General features: G+C 56.3%; 2 protein-coding genes across 3 annotated transcripts in view; one reads left to right on the top strand and one right to left on the bottom strand.

Moving 5' to 3' along the window:
- The window catches only part of VDR (vitamin D receptor), a 39193-nt gene extending 30354 nt beyond the window's left edge, over positions 1–8839 (bottom strand). The window contains exons 1-3 of one of the 2 annotated variants that reach the window (XM_082332314.1): positions 8824–8839; positions 7491–7586; positions 4199–4280 (exon numbers count right to left, since the gene is read on the bottom strand). The gene's annotated coding sequence lies outside the window, so the exon portion shown is untranslated. The remainder of the gene's footprint in view (positions 1–4198; positions 4281–7490; positions 7587–8823) is intronic. The other variant, XM_082332315.1, reaches the window with a different exon arrangement.
- A 7122-nt stretch (positions 8840–15961) lies between these two features.
- On the top strand, positions 15962–18509 carry TMEM106C (transmembrane protein 106C; the record flags this gene model as incomplete). Its single annotated transcript, XM_082332339.1, has 7 exons — positions 15962–16157; positions 16264–16327; positions 16873–17032; positions 17134–17274; positions 17534–17583; positions 17882–17935; positions 18356–18509. The coding sequence occupies 7 exons, from the start codon at positions 15962–15964 to the stop codon at positions 18507–18509; spliced, it is 819 nt and encodes a 272-aa protein (XP_082188465.1).
- Positions 18510–20521: the final 2012 nt, after the last annotated feature.

The raw sequence follows: 20521 nt of genomic DNA on the forward strand, positions 1-20521 counted from the left end.
CGCTCTCTACCAGAGAGAGAAGTCGCACCAAGAATACGCAACCCCCCAGGGACTCCCCAACAACTTTAATACTGAAAATGTTTTATTTATCATGTCAAGCCTATATTGGGGGGGGGGGGTTTGCTAGAGACAGAGGAAAGACTTCAGCTGACTAAGCTGCAGAATACTACTGAAGACTGCGTAGAAATAACGATCTGCTGAAGACCTGCCCTACATTTGGGAGAGGAACTGAAACTTGGCTAAAGAGAATTTGAGCCTTCATCCCCCGACGTGGAGCAAGCGCCAGGAGCTGAACGTCCACTCTTCAGCAGAAGCAACTCCCGGCTGGTTTCAGGCTGCCCAGGAGAGGATGGGAGGGCTGGGAGAATCACACGAGCTCCCTTTCAATGCCACAGCTAAACCCACGCAACCAGGACAGATATTACGATACAGAAATTCCCCAGACGTGCTTGAAATAAAGTGCATTAAGCCAGGCAAGCCACTCCGGTGGCACTCGGAGATCAAGACCAGGCTACAGAAGAACAACTCCTCTTTGCAAGGCACCAGCCCAGAGCTCTGCAGGAAGAGTCCAGAATTCAAGGTCTTGGGATTCACAACGTCATAATGTCTGTGGAAAAGATAGGGCCCTTCTGAGGCTGCCGATCTGCTCCAGTGGCCTTTGAAATAATAAACTAATTTACTAAGATGCCAGGAGATAGAGGACAACATCTGAGGTCATTCCCAGAAGGAGAGACCCAGCAGCTTTGGTCAGCCTGTGCTAGAAGCAGATTATGTTAGATGTTTGCTGTAAGAGGTCCAAAATACCCACCTACACTCACAAATCTTCCTTGTGGCGAGCAAAACCCTCTCATGAAAGGGGAGAAAACTTTTAAATCCCCTTGCATCCATCTAGGCTTGTCGAGCTGCTCCGATTACAGATTTTTCTACCTTGCTGCCTTATTTCCTAACTAGTTGTAGGATATTTCATTTATCAGGGTGGGGAAAGACACTGGCATGGAGAAAGCTGCATTGGGAGAAGCGGCAAGTGACAGAAGAGTTGATTTGTGATGGATTAGTCACCCTAAAACAATACCAGAGAAACACAAGCCTTGACCAGCCCTTGTTCCAAGATGTAGATAAACACAGCAGGCTTCCCCACTGGTTTAAGAGAGATCCAGCTTCACCACCAGGCGCATTTCCCAGGAATTTGGCATTCCAGCAGATGCAGACAGTAAGTGGCATTACAAAACTGTTATTGTTAAGGGGGGAAAATTTAGCCCCCAATATACAACCTAACAGGACAAAAATCTCATCACTGCGTTCAAGTGAGAAGTTGCAATACGACCACAGGACCCGCCAACTTTTGGGTAAGATGGGACCCAATAAAATCAGTGTATCCCTGGACCTGCTTGCACTGAAGAGACAGAGCCGGAGCATCACAGTGGGATATTTCCAATTTATGGGAGGAAAACAACTGAGTCATGTCATCTCTGAAGCCATTCCACAGCCAGGAATATTTGCACGCATGCAGATACAGGAGGGTAAGAGCTACAAGTGAACATCCTCAGGACCAGACTAACTCTCACCATCTCCTCAGAAAGGATCTCTGCCCCGTACACAAGCTCCAAAAGCTCAGCTTGTCATAGCGATATCTTCTCATTCAGTATTTATATGCATTCTTTGCTTTCTTGCCCCCCAGCTTTCATCCACGCTGAAGTCCAGCCCGTGCGCCCGTACCTCTCTCCAGCTCAAGCGTTCCTGACAAGCTTCAGTTTTCTTAAGAGCCACGAGCAGAGCAGTGATTTCTCGGCAGACCTCTGTCAGCCGATGAAAGGACAACCAGAAATGCAGCAGCCACAGGTTAAAAGAGGCAAGAGCACCAAGCCAGAAGGGGGAGGGAAAAAAAAAGAGCAAGAAGCAAAACAGAATTCAGACAAAAGAAAGAGGACATCCCATGTCATCTCTCACCAAGGAGAGGAAAGAGAAAACAAACCCAGTGAGCGTTAAACCTTTGCATTAATTGCTCTTTTTCCTCGAAGTGAAGCTTTGGTCAGAGTTACAGCCTATTGCTGGAGATCAGGGAGCTAAGGAAGGACTGGGACCCACAAGCCAAGCTCTGCTGAGCCCGCGGTCCCCCCCGGCCAGCCAGGCTGCTCTCCCGGACCAGGACGGCTATTTACCTGCAGTGGGTGCCCAGGGAGCGTGGCTAGGAGCTGGCTCCTAGGTCTCTGCTTCTCTTGCCTGTCTGGACAAGCGGATGGGTAAATTCAGAGCTAAGCACAGCCACGGCACATGACGCCAAGGCAGAGTCATGCCCTGCCCTCGACAGGCAGTTCCTTCTCCAGAAATTTTACTGCTACTTAAGGAAGTGAGTGGGTGACCAGGGTTAAAATTGTTCCCCTCTACTACGAAATCTGTGGGTAATTCTGCTTTTCTCCTCCCCAGAGATGTGCTGTACCGATCCCATTCCCCCCCCCTCCATCAGCCATTTTCAGTTCAGCTCGCCCTGGAGCAGAAAGCAGGCTGACCAGGTATGTTTGGGCTGCAGAAAGAAACAGAAATTACATTTTCTGTGCTTGCAACTGCAGTGTCTGTGAGCAGAGGAGTCCACTAAGCACCGTCCCCGACCCGCCAAAAGTTAAGCATCACCCCTCCTGTGAGCAGGTCTACACATTACCCATGGATTCAGGCACCCAGCGTTGGTGCATTGCCTCAGATCCCACCTCATCCTTTTCCCTGACATTTTGTCACAACATACTTCACTGGTTTGAAATTCTGTCGTCCATGACAAGTAAAATAAACAGAAAGAGGTGTTTCTTGCAGTGCAGTAGCCCTGTGCATGTGCAATGGTTCTGGTACAGACATCGGGTCTCCTACCCTGCTATGGTGAGTGATGGTTTATATTTCAAGAGCATCAGGCAGCCCAACCGCACTCGTTTTTGTGCCCTCTCCCAGTAACGTGCAGTGGCAACAAGGAGGACGGTGTGGGAGGCCACCCAGAGCACAGAAAAAACAGGTTTCTCCTCCTCTGTCCAACACTGACCAGACCACAGGATTACTCGAATGTCTGAGCACGAAGCAGAGACATTTGGAAAACAATCACCTCTCCTTTGAGCATTGCCAGCGAGAGCACAACTTGAAACTCCAGTTACCAGGCACAGACACGTACAAGAACTGCCTGCACCCAGATCCCAGCGCAAAAGGCTAAGGAAAGCAATGTGCCAGGACTACTGGGTTGAGAAGGGCTCCCCCCCCTTAGGGAAGAGTCCCCAAAATAGAGATTTAAGTTCAGAATTAGGAACTAGTCAGCACCACCTCCGCCATAAGTCAGGCCATGGAAATAAAATCTCTTTACCTGGTGAAAACGGCACCAAGCTAAAAAAAAGTGTCCTGTCTAAGAGGGCACAAGGGCCTTGGGAAGATGAGGATCGATGAAAGACAAGTGTGCTTCAGACGGCGTTTCCCAGGGCATCGTGTTCAAGCTCTACACGCGGCAGCCGGTACTCGCCATCCCTCCGGGGACACAAAGGTGAGCTAACGCAGGTCTGATCAAGGACACTGCATGTTCCACAAAACTAAGCAAGTCTAAATATAGACCGTGCTTCTATCTTATCTGCATTCTGTTAAACAGGTGGATTTATGGAGCTACGAGTGCTTATTTATAAGGAACCCTCCATGTCAGCACGATCCGCATCCCTGCGGTCAGGGGAGAGAAGTGAAGCCTTTGCAGACCTGATGCGACACGCGGCTCCCAAAGCCCCGTCCCTCGCCCGGCAGCGGGTGACGGACGGCACGGGACACCAGCCTGCCCGGCAGGCAAGGGAACCATCGCTCCCCTCACCGCCGATCACCTCGCCCATCACGCCAGCCGATCGTGGGAGGCTTCTTGCCCAAGCGAGTTGGGGGAGCGGGAGCACTGATAAAGCAGGAGGTGGTGTGCGTTGCAGCCTGGCATTGAGAAATTGAAATAGCACCTACGCGAGCCAGGCGTCCGGCTTGCAGCGGTTGGGACAGAAAGGTCTGTAGCAAAGGAAAGCACAGGCTTCTGGCGCGCAAACCCTTAGGAAAAGGCACAGACTTTTCAAGAGAAAGGCATCACGTATTAAGAACACCCTTTTCAACCTAACTCACCTCACCAGCACACCAGTGCTTCCACCAAAAACCTCTGGGAACCATGAACACGCACAAGACTTTTGTTTAAGACAGGAGAATCACTCACCAGTGACCCACTGACCAGGAAAAATCAGAGCTCAGAAGTCACGTCAGCAGGTCCCGACGCCTTGGGCAGACAGCATGTATTCCTGGCAATGAGGAAGCTACTTTTAGATCTAGAGATAAAAGGTTCCAGGTATTGTTTTTCAGTTTTACACCCCATTTCCATTTATTAGTAGCCAAAAGTCACTTATACATGTGAGGTTTACACTGATACTGCCGTTAAGCACCACAGATAAGAAAATTGTACTTGAGTTGCAGCTGATTCAGCAAAGAAAACGAAGGTGGAAGCGGGCCAGAGTGGCACCTGCCACATTGGTCCTTCAGCTGAAGTCACACCGAGGTCTCTCGGCTAAAAGCAGACCTGCTCCCCAGCCGCCGCCTCCGCTTCTTCGGGTCCCTGCTGAGAAGCTCCATTTTAAAGCCTTTGAGAGTCTCCGACCTTCCTTATCTCCCTGGACTTTTGCTTCCCTTGTCATTTATGTTCCTCACACCCTGGTTTAACTGTCCTTCCCTTTCCCAACCCCAGGGGCACCAGCTGTCCTCACGGGCTGTCAGCCAAACACCGGCACACAGGTCTTGTTCAAAAAAAGGTGCTTTTCATTTTTGGAATAGAACAGTTCAACTGGAAGGGACCTACGACAGTCAGCTAGTCCAACTCCGTTTTTACCTGGTTCTTCAGTTGTCCTCTGCCATGGTGGGTACAACTTCAGAGACAAAATTTAACACAAACAGCCCAAATCAGAGGGATGCTTTCCACAATTGCCGCACTAACACTCCGCAGTAAATTGCAGGTCAATAGATTTATTTTAAGAAGTGGTTCCATCTGCATTTCTCTCATTTTGGGGTTATATTTTAATCCCCACCTTTGCAAAGCTGTTCTAAATGAATGCCGCTGCCTCTCATCCCCACCGCAGGGATAGCAGGGGGTGCCCACGCGCAGGGACGAGCACCCCGTGTTTGCCATCGCCCTGGACTGGGCAACGAAGAGGGTAACTGGGAAACTGCAACGCAGAAGCTGTCGCCTCTGGGTCTCCTGAAATACGCTCTCATGCGAGGAGGGGAAGAAAACCATTAACAGAAACCAGATGCTCCGCGCCTGCCCTCCACGGGCTGCGAGATGAGCAGCCGGCTGTCGCAACAACTTTCACCCGCCGTCTGAAAACGCGGCGGTTGTTTCGCCCCCCGATCTTTCTGCCTCGGTGATGCACGGTGAGTGCGAGCCGTTCCACACGAGTTACGCAAGGCCCAGAGCAGAGCGCTGAATCGCTCCGCTGCCTCCTTACCCAAGAGACATAACCAGGAGGTTACCCAAAGGAGGAACCACCCCCTTGTAGCTACGGTTAGGAAAGAGTCGGCAGCAAGCAGAGCCGCTTCTGCGGGAGCTGGGGCAGATGCCGCCTGGATCACAGGTTCCCAGCATCTCCGGCTGCGAGGAGGAACCGTGATGAAGACAGCTCTCCACCCAGGGCTGCTGCATCCAGCTCTGGGAGAGCTCAGTCCTGCAGGACGGGACGAGACCCTGCCCAGCACCTAGACACGTCCCCACCAACGTGATATTGTTATTTAGATGCCACCTGCATTTATTCACTTGCGTCATATTCAAATACGGAAGGGCACCATGTAAAACCCACTGCCCACAAGACTCTTCCGAAACAGGACACCCCATACATGACACCTCCTTCCACAGAAGCGGGATTTAATTCCTCCCCCGTGACACGGCTTTAGGAAAGTCCCTTGTAGCAGTGTCCGATGCCCACCCGCAAAACAGCCCCCGCGCCTGCTGCACGCCTTTTTCTCCAGCCGCAGCATCGGCTGATCGCCCTCGTTTGCGGCGATAACCGGAGCGAGGAGGTTCACGCCAGAGCAATCAGACCTTACCCTGCACCCCAGATGCGCGTCCCCTTCCTCCCGCAGCTGATGCGCTGCCGCGGACTCACACTCCCTTGCACAAGGAGAGGAAGATGTGCCGCAGCTCGGCTGACGGCGTCCCCCCCCCTCACCTTCACGCTCAGCCATCGCACGGGAGAGACAGACCCACTTACAACCGCCTTTAACTCTGATTATTCCTCTCCCAGTGACTCGACATTTCAGCATTTCCCCTTCGCAAGCCACAGGAAGTTTGGGCCAGACTGACTTCGCTTTGGCTCAGCGACAGCAGGTTAAAAATTATTCCTGAGTGCACCTCTAGCCACAGAGAGAGACAGCCGCTTCTCCAGTTAGCTATTAAATGGAAAAAAGAAACTAGATTACCCAGTTATTTTGTCTTAAGTACATTGGGATTCAGGAAACAAACATCTCGTGAAAAACTAACTGACCCGAGGCAAATTCTTGCCTGATGAAAAACCTATTTTTGCGCTTTGTGTCTTTGTTATTCAAAAGCCCGTTGCGAGATCTTACACCTGATCTGTTTACAGACAAGCGTGATCTCGGGCAGACATCTGCCAATGCCTCCTGCACCTGACAGGTCTTCCTCACTCCTCTTCCTCACTCCTCAGGGTAGGTGATGCCGGAGGGATGGCTCTCCAAGCCATGCAATGGCAACACGTGGCTCCCAGAGCTACCCAACCTCAGCCTAGCACGTTTTTTTTTCACCCTAGCTCCCAGTTAAGCACACTTTCACAGGGCCCATCCGAAAGCCACGGCGCAGCCGACAGCTACCAACCCGATCTGATTTGACTCAGTTTTAACCGGCTGCTTTAGAGAAGGAAGAAGAGGTTGTATTCAAATGAGTAATTACAGCCTTAACTTCCTCCCCCGAAGCAGACAGGTTAAATATTCCTCCCTACCTGCGCAGAGGCACTCGGAGCACCAACCCAAGGCAGCCCGGCTCGCTCTCGCTCCCCGGGAGATGCGGAGGGAGCGCTGACAGGGTCCGTAGACCGGAGCGGGACGCTGAGCAGATGTCTGTCTCCCTTCAGGAGGAGAGGCACGTTGCCCCAAGATCGCTGGTGCTCCTTTAACCAAGTCCTCTGAGGAAGATGAGTCACTGCCCAGCTCATGTGGGAGGAGAGCACGCCACAAAGCGCTGCAAAGCCAGGGCTGGCTTCTCATGAAAACCAGTTTCTGAAGAAACTTGTAATGCTGAAGAGTCCAGCCCCAGGCTCAAGTAAAGTGAAAAAAAGAGGAAGGAGCTGCTCACCCCAGAGAACAGGCACCTCTGCCTGCCCTACACCAGGCACCCACACCCCCCCAGGTCCCTCTGGGTGCTTGGTCCTGGCCCATGGGTGCCCTGCTTGGTCTAGGGGAAAAGAAACCCCCCCGTCCTCGTGTAGGAGCTGGAGGAAGATCCCCGGTACCTTCGTTTCCTTTGCGTTGGGAACTCACAGCTGAAAGATCCTGGCAGTCACATCCGACCCATCCACCGGGATTGCTCAGAGACGGACGAAAAGGCACTGGGGAATTACAAACAAGTGCAATTACTGCCCTGCTGGGGTCTCAGCCTCCCCTCTGCTTCAGAAAAGTGCTTAATTGGGAGATTAAGATACATTTTAAAGCTGATCATTAATCAGGCACTTATCTGAATCAGAAACCAGCCTGTTGATAAGAAACAGGCTGGAAACCCTAACACACCAGTTAAACACCCCAGCAGCACCCAGGTAATTCAGCAGCTTCAGAGCCCCCCCAGAAAGAGCCTGGGGAGCCCCAGAAACAGACACACAGGGATGGGACAGAGGGAGAGGGGATGGGGGTGACTCCCCATGATGGGGGATGGAGGGTGAAGCTCAGGAAGGGACTCAGGGCTGCAGAGGGGAGAGGGGGGTTCACACCAACAAGGGGTTCATGACTGCATCCAGCTTCTCCCCATCCTCATGCTGACCCCAGGGGCAACCACCAGCCAGCCCAGAAAGGGTTAAGGCAGCCAGAATTTAGGGGGGAAGGAAGGCACCCCCAACACAGCCACCCCACAGCTCCAAGCTGAACCCTCACCTCTGGGCCCAGCAAGGGGTGGTCAGACCAGAGACCGGGCAGCACTGGGGGGAGCCCTGACACCCCCAAAACCAGGGGCCACCCCCACAACTCACAGGGAGGCTGAGAGGGACAGGGGCACCCCCCCAACTCTAAGGGCACCCCAGTTTTGGCAGGGGAAGCCCTTAGCAGCCCTGAGAGCCCCCAGCTGAGGGGAGACACTGGGGGTCAGGGGGTCTCACATGGGACCCCCAACCTGGAGGGGCCCAAACATACACAGGATCCCCAAACCAGGATGGGGAACCCCATACCCACATGGGACCCCAAACCAGGGAGCACGCAGAGCACTGGGGGACCCCCAAACCTCAGGGGAACTCAGTGCACCCCCCATAGCCCCCCAGGACCCCCCAACCAGCAGGGAGAAGGCACAGGATACCCGGGAATGACCCATGCCAGTGTCCCTCCGGCCACAGGGGGCATCGGTGTCCCCCCCCCACCCGTGTCCCCCGGTCCGTGGGGGCACCGAGGGGCTCCCCACGGCAACAGTTGCCCCCTGCCCACCCCCGGTCGGCACCACCCGTGTCCCGGCGACCACCAGAGCCACTGCCGCCCCCGAGACCCGGCCCACGGGGGGCACCGAGGGGGGGTTTCCCTCAGAAACAGCGTCCCCGCGGGCCCCCGGCGCCCCCCAGCCCCGGTACCGGCGCCCCCCAGCCCCGGTACCTGCGCTCCCGGCACCGCCGCCCCCCCGCCGCCCCGGACCCGCCTTTTGACGGGAACCGGCCGGCGCCGCGCCCCGCCCCTCGCCGGGGCCACGCCCCCACCGAGACACGCCCCTCTCCGCCCCCGCCAATGCCAGCACGGCACCGCCTCGGCACCTCCCCCGAGGGGGCGTGCCCGCTCCGGCACCGCCTACCAGCACCATATAAGGTTCGTGCTGAGCGAATTCCCGCCCACTGGGGGCGTGGCGAGGGCTGGCGGGAGATTGCACGTGGCCGCCTGCAGCGCCGGGGGGCTCCCCCGCGGCTGCCCGCCTCGGGGGCCGCAACCGCCGCAAACGCCCCTGCGCGGCCCGGTCCCCGCCTTCGGCCCAGCCCCTGCCCGCGCTGCCCCGCTCCCCTGGCTTGTGGGGAGCCCCGTGCTCTGCCAGGGGCTTCAGGGAGGCCGCTGGGGGCTTTTGGGGGGCCGCTGCCTGGCACTTTTGGGGCTATAACCCCTACAAAAAGCCCAGTGGGCTCAGGCAGCTTACCCATTTCCTCCTGGCCTGTGGCCAGTCCCTTACTGGGACAGGGCAAGCACCACCAGTACAATAGTGCCCCCCCCAGCACTCCCGGGCAAACTGTCTCCCTGCAGCATTGGGTCCTGAGCACGTTTGAGTGTCCCCACCGCATTTCGCCTTTGCTCTGGTGTCTCCTGGAAGTCCAGGGGTTGCAGAGCTCCATCCCCGGAGCTGGCGGTGCTTCAGAGGCTCCTTCCCTTCCAGATTTCTAAGTAACAAGCCACCAGGCCCTTGGAGCGCTCGCCGCGTTCATCACCTGGCAAACAAACTCCATCCGGCTTCCGCAGCTGCAGTATTTGCTGGGCTCACCTCCCTCTCCTGTTTTCGGGAGGACACCCAAGAGACCTGCCACCGCACACTGCAAAACCTCTATCTGATTACCGCCTTGAGAGAGTTCTCATATTTTTCTGATGCTTAGATCAGATTAAGGGCAGCGGGAGAGCTGATTCATTCTCTGCCTCCGGACTAGAGACAGCGGCATCCGCGAGGGCCTCGGCGCAGCTCCAAGTGCTGGAGACGTGTACGACCAAGGGTGGGCAGGTTCCCGGCAGAGTCGTGCTTGTTTGCAGCCTCCAGGCTGCTCCGGCTCGGCCCCGCAGCCGCCCTCGGCGTGCAGAACCCAGGGCTTCACGTCCCGAGCATGAACCGAGCCTGTGCGAAGCCCTCACAGATCTGGAGGCCAAGGACACCTGGGTTGGGCTGCTCCTGCGGGACCTGGTGGTATTTGGGACAATGCAACCAGCCAGGTCACGAGCATTGACCTTGACCACCCAAAATCCCATTCCCGGTGCCGTGAGTCAAACTCGGAGCGCGGGGGTTTGGGCTGAGCCGGTTCAGCCGGTGTCGCAGCCCCAACCCAACTCCATCGCTCGGGCACGTTACACCCCCAGCCTGAAAAACTCGTGATGTTTGGCAGTTTTTTTCCCTTTCCACCCTCAAAAACCCATCCGGGGTGCGTCAATCAGCAACATCGGATAAACCAGCAAGAAATGCTTCGAGAAAGCCCCGGCGTGATGCTCCCAGGGTTTATCAAGTGTCCCCTAAACCCAAAATCCCCGGAAAAAATGAGCCCCCAACGCAGACGAGCGAGGCAGACGGCAATCACCGCCCCTCAGCTGCAATCACCGAGTTCAACAGCTCTAATTTGCGTGGGGAAAGCGTTTCGCTAACTGTTTTCAAATGGATTTAATGAGGCCGACGAGAGAAAACAACGTCTGGGAAGAAATGGGAGTTGATTAGAGACAATTTAGTGGCGCAGAACTTTTTTTGGGAGGGTGGGGAGCGGGCTGCGGATGGGGCTGGGGTGATTTTGCATGGGCAAGGCTGCACGTACCCATCCCAGCACCGCTGATTTCCACCATCGCAGCCGTTTAAATGTTAAAATATGTCCGAGCCTTCACGCAGCGGTTGTCCCACTGACCTCGCCTTGCCTGGACCGGTGCGACGTGCTCTTCAACCCCATAAAACACTGTTTTCCTGCCAAACCCACCTTTTCCTGCAGCTGCGGCCAGGTTTATGCCCCAAGCTATGGGGAAGGCTTGCAGCCGATGGGAGATTGAATTTGCTCCCTCTATCACGACCTGTGCTGGTTATAGCTGTTTTCCAGCAGCTCTCCTGCTGCTTTCCCCCCTCGATCCACCTCGTACGAGGGAATCTGGGGCCGGACACTGGCACAGCTCTTGCTTTCCTGCTCCGCTCATCGTCGCATCCCCGGGACTTGCATGGTGCCAGCAAGAAGCCGCACACGCGGGCTGCAAAATCCCTCCCGCGCGGGAGCCGGGGGATGCGCGGAGATGCGGGAGGATTTAATTCTTGCACGATGCGTGGGGTGGGATGAGAGCTGTGACCGCGAGCCGGCGTCTTCACGCTCCTCCAGCCTGGGAGAAGGGGGCCCTCGGCTCGGCGGGTCTCGGCTGGGGGTCGGTGGGGCTGGGGGGGGATGATGATGGTTCAGCAGCCGGGGTGGGACACACAGACAAAGGAAAAAAAAAAAAAGCACAAACACAACTGGACTGGAAACTGCGCCGCAGCCGCCGGCTTCGCCAAAGGGGCCCCGCGGCGGCGGCAGCTCCCCCGGCAGCGGCGATGCTCCCACCGGGGCGCGGGGACGGAGCCAGCTCTCCTGGGGGTGACTCAGGCGCTTGCTCCATCCCCCGGTGACCGAAGGTTTCTCGAGAAGCGGTTGCAAAACCCTGCCGGCCTGGCGATGCGCTGGTGGGGCGCGGCTTGGCCCCCCCTTTCCACCCGTCCCCGCTGGCTTGGGGCGGAGAATGGGTTAAAAATGGGAAGAAAAGGGATTAAGCCCAGGGTACAACACGGCAAGAGGGGCTGAGGGGAGGCTGCTGCGGGGTTTTGCACTGTTTTCTTTGGGGGCGGCTTCTTCCCCCCCCCCCGGGGGGGATTCTTTGTTGTCTAATATAGGGTTGAGCTCACCCCGCAGCCCGTCCCCGGGGGGCTCGGTGCGGGTTTCCCCCTCCCCATCCCCTCTCCAAGCGCCGTTTGCAGCATCCATCCATGCAGACGTCCGGCCGCATGGGTCAATCCTGCGCCCAGCGCCTTCCTCCGCCATGCAACAACCATCTCGGGGGGCAACGGGAGGCGCGCAGCCCGCAACGAGGAGGCGGCGATCAGCGCGGGGGGAAGGCGAGCCGGGAAGCCTCCCTCTCCCTGGCATTTTGCTCCTGGGAAGGAGAGAATAAATGATCCATAAAGTTTCCATCGGCGACGCGCGGGAGAGCAGCTCCGACGACCGCGGCGTGCAGGCGGCGTCCGCCTCCGGAGCACGCGAGGCCGGTGGAAATATTTTAATTTTGCCGTAAACTTTATTTTAATGGTTTGGGTGATTATGAGGGGAAGGAATTCAGTTTTCCAAGAAGCTCTCACGTTTATTGTGGCGGAAAAAAAAAATAAATCCACCAGCGTTTGCACAGGAGGGAGTTCATTAAATAAAGGTTGACCCAAATGGGGCGTTTTCGCTTGCTCCTGTCCCGGAGCCGTCGGAGGAAGGAGCTGGTTGGACTTTTTTTTCCCCCAAAATTTAGAGGTTTAGAAACACCCGAGATGCTGCGGGGCACCAGGGCCGGGTCGCGGGGTGCTGGGGGCGATGCTGGGCTGAACCGGCTGCTGCAGCGGCGCCTTTGAGCCGTAAAACTGGAAAAAAATAAGAAATAAAAACGTCAGGAGAGTTGGGGAGGGGATCATAAAGGAGATGGAGCGAAGACCGAGCGCCCGGCGCTGCCGTCACGAGGGCAGAGATCCCGCGGGGCTGTTTCGGGTGGGAACTGGGGGAACTGGGCTTTTCCCGCAGTTGGGTGGGGTCCCCGGGGTGCGGAGCCGGGGCTCAGGGTGCTGAGGACCCCCGGACCGACACCCCCAGCTGACGCCTGCTGAGGCTGCAGCAAAGGACGGAGCGTGCCGGGCTCGCGCGACCTCGCACCTTTTGCACGAGTACGCACGGTCTTGCACAGCCTCGTACCGGCTCACATTGCCGTGCCACCTTGCACAAGCGCACACGAGCTTGCACGAGCACGCACGGCCTCACACAAGCACGCGTGGGTTTGCACGAGCATGCACAGCCTTGCGCAAGCTTGCACAAGAACACACGTCCTTGCACGGCATTGTAGAAACATGCACAAGCACGTGCAGCCTTGCACGGGCTTGCATGAGCTCGCACGAGCGTGCACAAACAGGCATGGCCCTGCTCAGCCCCACACAAGCATGCATGGCCTTGCACGAGCTTGCACGAGCACACACAGCCTTGCAGAAGCACAGACGGCCTTGCACGAGCTTGCACGAGCACACACAGCCTTGCACAAGCACGCACAAGCACGACTTTGCATGAGCATGCACGATATGTGTGGCCTGTCACAAGCACGTGCAGCTTTGCACGAGCATGCACGAACACGCGCGGCCTTGCACGGCCTCACGCGGGCACGCACGGCCTCACGTGAGCTTGCATGAGCACACACAGCCTTGCACAAGCATGCACGGCCTTGCATGAGCTTGCACGAGCACACACAGCCTTGCACAAGCACGCACAAGCACGACTTTGCATAAGCATGCACAATATGCATGGCCTGTTGCAAGCACGTGCAGCTTTGCACGAGCATGCACGAACACGCGCGGCCTTGCACGGCCTCACGCGGGCACGCACGGCCTCACGTGAGCTTGCACGAGCACACACAGCCTTGCAGAAGCACACACGGCCTTGCACGAGCTTGCACGAGCACACACAGCCTTGCACAAGCACACACAAGCATGACTTCGCATAAGCATGCACAATACGCATGGCCTGTTGCAAGCACGTGCAGCTCTGCACGAGCATGCACAAACACGCGCGGCCTTGCACGGCCTCACGCGGGCACGCACGGCCTCACGTGAGCTTGCACGAGCACACACAGCCTTGCACAAGCACACACAAGCATGACTTTGCATAAGCATGCACAATATGCATGGCCTGTTGCAAGCACGTGCAGCTTTGCACGAGCATGCACGAACACGCGCGGCCTTGCACGGCCTCACGTGAGCTTGCACGAGCATGCACGAGCGTACATGGCCTGGCACGAGCACCCACGACCTCGCAGAAGCATGCGCAGCCTCGCGTGAGCGTGCACAAGCACCCATGGCCTTGCACGAGCACAGATGGCATCACACGAGCTTGCACGAGCATGAACGAGCCCTCATACTGGTGTGGGAAAGCTCCATACTGGGATGGATGCCCTCATAGTGGGGGGGGGGGGGTCCATACTGGGATGGGGGCCCTCATAGTGGTGTGTATGGGTTCGATACTGGGACAGGTGCCCTCATACTGGTGTGGGAAGGCTCCATACTGGGACGGGGGCCCTCATACTGGTGTGGGAGAGTTCCGTACTGGGACGCGGGCCCTCATACTGGTGTGGAAGGGCCCATACTGGGACAGGGGCCCTCATACTGGTGTGGGAGGGTTCCATACTGGGGCCAGTGCCCGTGTAGTGGTGTGTACGGGTTCCATACTGGGACCGGGGCCCTCATACTGGTGTGTACGGGTTCCGTACTGGGACCGGTGCCCTCATACTGGTGTGGGAGGGTTCCGTACTGGGACCGGGGCCCTCATACTGGTGTGTACGGGTTCCGTACTGGGACCGGTGCCCTCATACTGGTGTGGGACGGTTCCATACTGGGACCGGTGCCCTCATACTGGTGTGTACGGGTTCCGTACTGGGACCGGTGCCCGCATACTGGTGTGTACGGGTTCCGTACTGGGACCGGTGCCCGCATACTGGTGTGTACGGGTTCCGTACTGGGACCGGTGCCCTCATACTGGTGTGTACGGGTTCCGTACTGGGACCGGTGCCCGCATACTGGTGTGGGAGGGCTCCGTTGCCGCCCCCCCCCCGCGCACGCGCGTTGTGCCCCGGCGCCCCACCCCGCGCGTGCGCATGCGCGGGGGGGGGGTCGGGGCAACCCCACAGCGCGCATGCGCGCGAGGACACGCCCAGCCAATTTCCCCGCGCCCCGCCCACCCGCGGGAACGCCCCCCCGCTGCGGCGCATGCGCAGTTCCGGTCACGCCCTTCAGCCGCGCCAAAAAGGTGGGGCCATGGGGGGGCGCCCCCCGCGCATGCGCACTGAGGGAGAGCCACGCCCGGGCGGTGCCCACAAAGCCCCGCCCATTCCCCCCCCACTGCGGTGACGAAACGCCCCGCCCGGGCGTGGATTGGGCGGGGCGTTGGCGAGGGGGCGTGGTCTTGGGAAACCCGCCCTCCTCACCCCGCCCTACGCGCCTGCGCCGGAGGGGTGGGGCGAGGGCTGGGCTCCGCCCACCGCCGCCTCGCGGCGTTGTCATAGAGACGGCGGCTGCGCGGGAGGAGGTGAGGCGGCGGTTGCGGGTCTGAGGGGCTGCGCTGGGCCCCGGGCTTTGGGGGGGAGGGGGATATTTTGGGGTGTCCCTAGGCTAAGGAGGGGGTCTCTGAGGGGGTGTCCTTCATGGGGATGTTGGGGGACAGGTCCCTGTGGTGTCGTTTGGGGGGGGCATTCCTTTTTGGGGGGGTTCTGAGGGGCTGTGGGTGTCCGTGGGGGGGGTGTTTTGGGGTTGGGGTGGGTGTTGTGTCTCTTTTTTGGGGTGGGGGGGTGTCCAAGAAGGCATGGTTGGTTGTGGAGGAGTGGTATGGCTCTGCTTTGGGGGGTCCTGAGGGGTGTAGGTCTGTCTTTGTGGAGGTTTTTGGGGTTTGGGGGGGGATGATGACATTGTCTCTGTTTGGGGGGGGGGGGGCTGTCTCTGTTTGGGGGGGGCTGTCTGGAAATGAGCCTCTGCCGAGGTGTCCCTGAGTAGGGTTTCCCCTTTTGTAGGGTGCTGTGGAAGTCCTCCCTGGGGGGGAGGCTCCCTGCGGTGGGTGTTGGACCCCCCGGGAAGGTGTCTCTGTGGGGGGGTGTTTCTCTCAGGGGTGTTGGGATGGGTCTCTGGGGGGGAAGGTTGTTCCCTTCGCGCCTGTAATTCAGGGTAGGGTTTCCTTGTTGGCCAGAGCAGTTTCAAAACCCATTGAATGACCAGGACCCCTTTTGCTGTCTCTGTCCTAGGTTATGCGGCTTTTCTACAGCAGCTACGATGGGTTCTGTGCTTTCCCTCTCTGTTAATAACGCTACCTCAAGGCAGAGGAGGAAGGCTGAGGAGGATGATGACGATGACTTACTCGATAGCCGAGACCGTGTGGAAGACATTGCCAAGTTTCCGTATGTTGAGTTCACAGGTCAGGACAGCATCACCTGCCCCACTTGCCAAGGCACTGGCTGCATTCCCACAGGTGACTGCTCCTCTCAGGCTTAAATACGAAAAGAAAACGTTGCTTATTTACGTGAGCGACCTTGCACGCGTATGGAATCGGTTAACCTGTTCCTTTTGCTTTCCAGAGCAGGTAAATGAGTTGGTGGCTCTGATACCCTACAGCGACCAACGGCTTCGTCCCCAGAGAACGTGAGTGTGTAGTAAGAGAGTAATTGCATCTTTGCAAAGAGCAAACAGGGCTCTTTTGTTGTTTACCCCCACAACTAAGCACTTCACCCGGTCTGCAGCCTCCCCTTCATCTAGCGGTTTGTTTTCATCCGAGTGTGCCAACAAATACAATTTAAAGCGTTAACTTTAAATACTTCCTGTGAAATCCCACTGTGGGGTGAACGTGGAAACAATGCTCCTACTCACACGCCTCGTCCCCGCGCCCTTTACTGAAGCTTTTAGAAAGAAACTGCCTGACTAACAGAAAAATATGAGATTGTGAAAACACTAGGGGGGCAAAAATGATTCTTTGGTTACTCATTACCAAAAAATAAACTGTTTAAAGGGTGACGGTTTTGAGCCATTTCGGGTATCGAAAACGTTAGAGCAGCACTTCTGTATCTCTTCCAGGGAAGAACAGATAACGTGTTGTTTGCTGCCTAGGTTGGGTTTCAGATCCGAGGTCTCTTGCAGCTGCAGGCGCTGTGTTAGGGCAGAGGAGGTGACCCCTTCCCTGCCTCTTCCAGGAAGCTGTACGTCCTGCTGTCCGTGCTGCTCTGCCTGCTGATCTCGGGGCTGGTGGTGTTCTTCCTCTTCCCACACTCCGTCCTGGTGGATGACGACGGTATTAAAGTGGTTCAGGTTTGGTTCGACAAGAAGAACTCCGTTGTCATTCTTGCCATCACGGTAAAGTTCTCATGCGCCTGTGTTCCCGAGAGGATAAATTCTTTGCTGAGCTGCCAGGAAGGTCACAGCTACTCCCATCTCCCCTTTTTTTTTCCATCCAGGCCACCTTACGGATCAGGAACTCCAACTTCTACTCGGTGACGGTGACCAGCCTGACCAGTCAGGTGCAGTACATGAACACCGTGGTGGGAACCCAGCAGATCACCAACGTCTCCAGCATCCAGCCGCTGAGTGACAAACTGGTATTTGTCTTTCGTTGCGCTTAACTTGATTCGGTGACGCTTATATTGTATGAAACCCGTGCGCTACTGCGAGTTAACTTGATGGTAGCCTGTCTACACCTTAAAGCTTTGCTTGGCAAAGTAGTCTCATGGCCAGAGTGGCCTGTGCTTTATGTGCACCAGCTGAAAGGCAACAGCAAATAGAAAAAACTCTGAAAGGGGTGGATTTAAATGAGTACTCAAGCTGCATGTGGATGAATTTTTCTTTTATCTCTTACAGGTGAATTTCACTGTGAAGGCGGAGCTGGGTGGACCCTTCTCTTATGTGTAGTAAGGATTTACTGCTCTCTCTAGCTGGGGAAAAGGGTGGGTCTCAGCTGCTTTAATTAAAATTTGCTCTGGAAATGACTTGCTTTCTGCTAACTTCCTGGAAAGTAACTGTTTGCTAGAAATGACTTGAAAGGCCGCTTTGTCGGGATGTCGTGACGTGGTTTTTTTTTTTTTTTTTTTGGACCGTGTCTCGAGTTGAGTTAGCACCAGCGGGAAAATACCGTACCGAGAAACGCAAGTGTCTCTGCAACCCTGCTTAGCCCGTGCTGACCCATTTCTTTGTGTTGGTCTCTTCCAGTTTCTTTTGCACGTTTCCCAAGGTGAAGGTACATAACATAGTGATCTTCATGAGGTAGGTGGTTCTCTGCTCGCCTCCTGACTCAAAAGGGAATTGCTGCCGCAGCAGATCTAGGGTACACGAAGAAAATTTCTGCTTGGCAAGCACCCCGGCCTGGTTCACTGTGTCAGCTTTTAACCCAGGCCAGTTGACGGAGTTGGGTGAAATGTAAGATAGAGAGGAGAAGACACCAGATTGCTCCACGCCGAGCGTTCACGTGGGGGGTGGTGTGCTCCGGAGGCTGCGCTCGCCAGCTCTGCGTATCCCTGCCCGCTGCAGCGAGCGATCTTGAGCCAAAATCTGAGAGCGTCTGTAGCTTTCGAGGGGGAAGAGGAGTTCTGTGACGAGTGTGAAACCTGCTGGGTCTTTTTTATGTCGATAGAGGGATTGCAGTCGCAGGTCCTGTCCCCGCTAAACTGCTCTCCCCCCTCCCAGGACGTCGGTGAAGCTCTTGTACATCGGCCACGTGACGCAGAGCGCTTTGGAAACGTACCACTACGTGGACTGCAGCACCAACTCCACGGCTGCCCCGGATCCGCTGCCTCTGCCACCCCCGTCCACGCGAGGCGCAGCCAAAGCCAAGCCCTGAGGACGCCGCCGATGCCTTCTGTGGGCGGATGGTGGTGCAGATGGAGTCCTGGAAGGGACCAGGAATTTTCAAATGGAAGCAGAGGGATCACGAGTGACTGGTGGGAGAAGTTCGAAAGCTCTGGGTCCCTTCCGTGCTTTTCCATGTGCAGCTGGGCTGCGCTGCTGGCCTATCCGCGAAACCCTCTTGGGGCGTTGCGGATGTGCAAGCACACGGGTCCCTTCCCAAAGTCAGGGTCCTGCTGGGCCTGCCTTCCTCTTCGCTTCCAAAGAACTAGCTTTTGGTAGGGAAACCGGACTCCCAAAGATTGAGAGTTGACTCTTGCAGCTGTTGTGAAGCTTAGCACTGTGTCGGGTCCTTTCAGGGTAAACTAATTAGTTCTGTGCAATTAATTTATTCCACTTTGGTTCAGTGACAGCGTGTCACTGGCTTGTTTCAAAGCAGGCCTTGATTAAAAAAAAAAATAAAAGGAGAGTTCTTTGTGAGGAACGCACAGATAAGGCTTCCACCTCTGTAACTTGCACTAGTAGGAGGCAAAGGGATTGAAACCTTCGAAACGCGCTTTCTCTGTTGTGCAGATTTTTATTTGCTGGCAGCTGAGGCCACCTACAGCAAAGCGATACCAAAACACCGCAGGCTGAATGAAGACGGCCTCAGTAAGTGCAGCGCCGCTGGGGACGCGCGAAGGGTCCGTGTGAATTAGACCTTCCTCCTCCTCCGCGCACGGCTCTGAACCTTCCTCTCCCCGCGTTTGGCAGCTGCGGGGTCTCGGGGGTTTGAAAGCAGGGAATTTGGAGCTCAGCGTTGCTTTGTACTTGTGCCTGCCGCAAACGAGCGCGGATTTAAACTGATTTTGTGGGAATTCGGTGTTTCAAAGGCTTACCGCCCAGGAGCCGGCCGTTCCCGACGGACGGTGTCAACTGCGTTCGTAAATAAATGTGAAAGCTCAGCCCGCCGCAGTTCTTGCTGCGGACTTGCGCTGTTTGCAGCTTGGAGGATTTCATTCTGCTTCTGCCCTTTGTAGTTTTGCTGGAACTTGATCGCTCCAGCTGCCCTCCTTTCCTCGCCGCCTGCACCTACGCCTGTCTCTGGCTGCCTGTCGGACGCGAGGCTGGGTGAGAGCGCGCGTGTGGAAACGAAGCACAGGTAAAGGCTGCGAGGGCAACGGATCACGGTGGTTTTCAACGAAGGATACTTTTTGTGCCAGTGTGAAATAAAAACAAACTCTTTTTTTTTTTTTTTTAAAGTGGCATTTCTGCCTGGCAGGGTTTCTAGGACTGAGTTCGACTTATTAAATCTGAGTTCTACGTTACTGTGCAGTGTCCTTTGTTTGAAGAAAAGCTCTGGCTTTCTCCTGTAGAAATCAAACCTTGTCCTGGAGTTAGCGCTCTGCGTTGTGACTGGTGTCCCGTTATTTTTTACCCAGGAGGACCTGTTCTCTCGCTGATGGTTTTTGGGGAACGGGGGGGCCAAGAAACTCAACCAGGGAGCAGTGCAGCACCTGGGGCAGCTGGGACCAGTGACCGCGGTCACCGACCCAGCTTCAGTGGCTGTCACGCTGCACAGTCCCTGGTGACCTCGGTCACGAGCTTCTCGCCCGACTTCCCTAAACCCACCCATTTATGATGAGTTGAACTTTCCTTTTTTTTCTTTTTTTTTTTAAGGAAGATGAGGAAATCACAACTTTTTGCTCTTTATCAGTCTCGTTTCCTGAGCTTCCTCCCTCTCGGCAGCCCGGCGGTGCTCAGTCCTGGCCGATTTGGTTTCTCCTTGCGGGGTGACACAGCCTCCTGCTCCCCAAAATTGCCTTTTCCCCGCTGCGTCGTCGTCTTTGGCCGCAGCCCCGGAGATAAGAGCTGCCCGTGAGGAGCAGGGGTTAAAAGCAGCCTGCTGGGGAGGGGGGTTGCTTTTAACTGGGTGATTTTGGGGGGGCTCGCTGGGTGCCTGCAGCAGGACCCCCAAATCCGCTGCTTGGCCCAACAGGAGAGCGGCTTTGCCCCGAATTTGTTGTG

Source organism: Platalea leucorodia (genome assembly GCF_965183815.1).
Source record: "Platalea leucorodia genome assembly, chromosome: 23".
Classification (NCBI taxonomy): Eukaryota; Metazoa; Chordata; class Aves; order Pelecaniformes; family Threskiornithidae; genus Platalea; species Platalea leucorodia.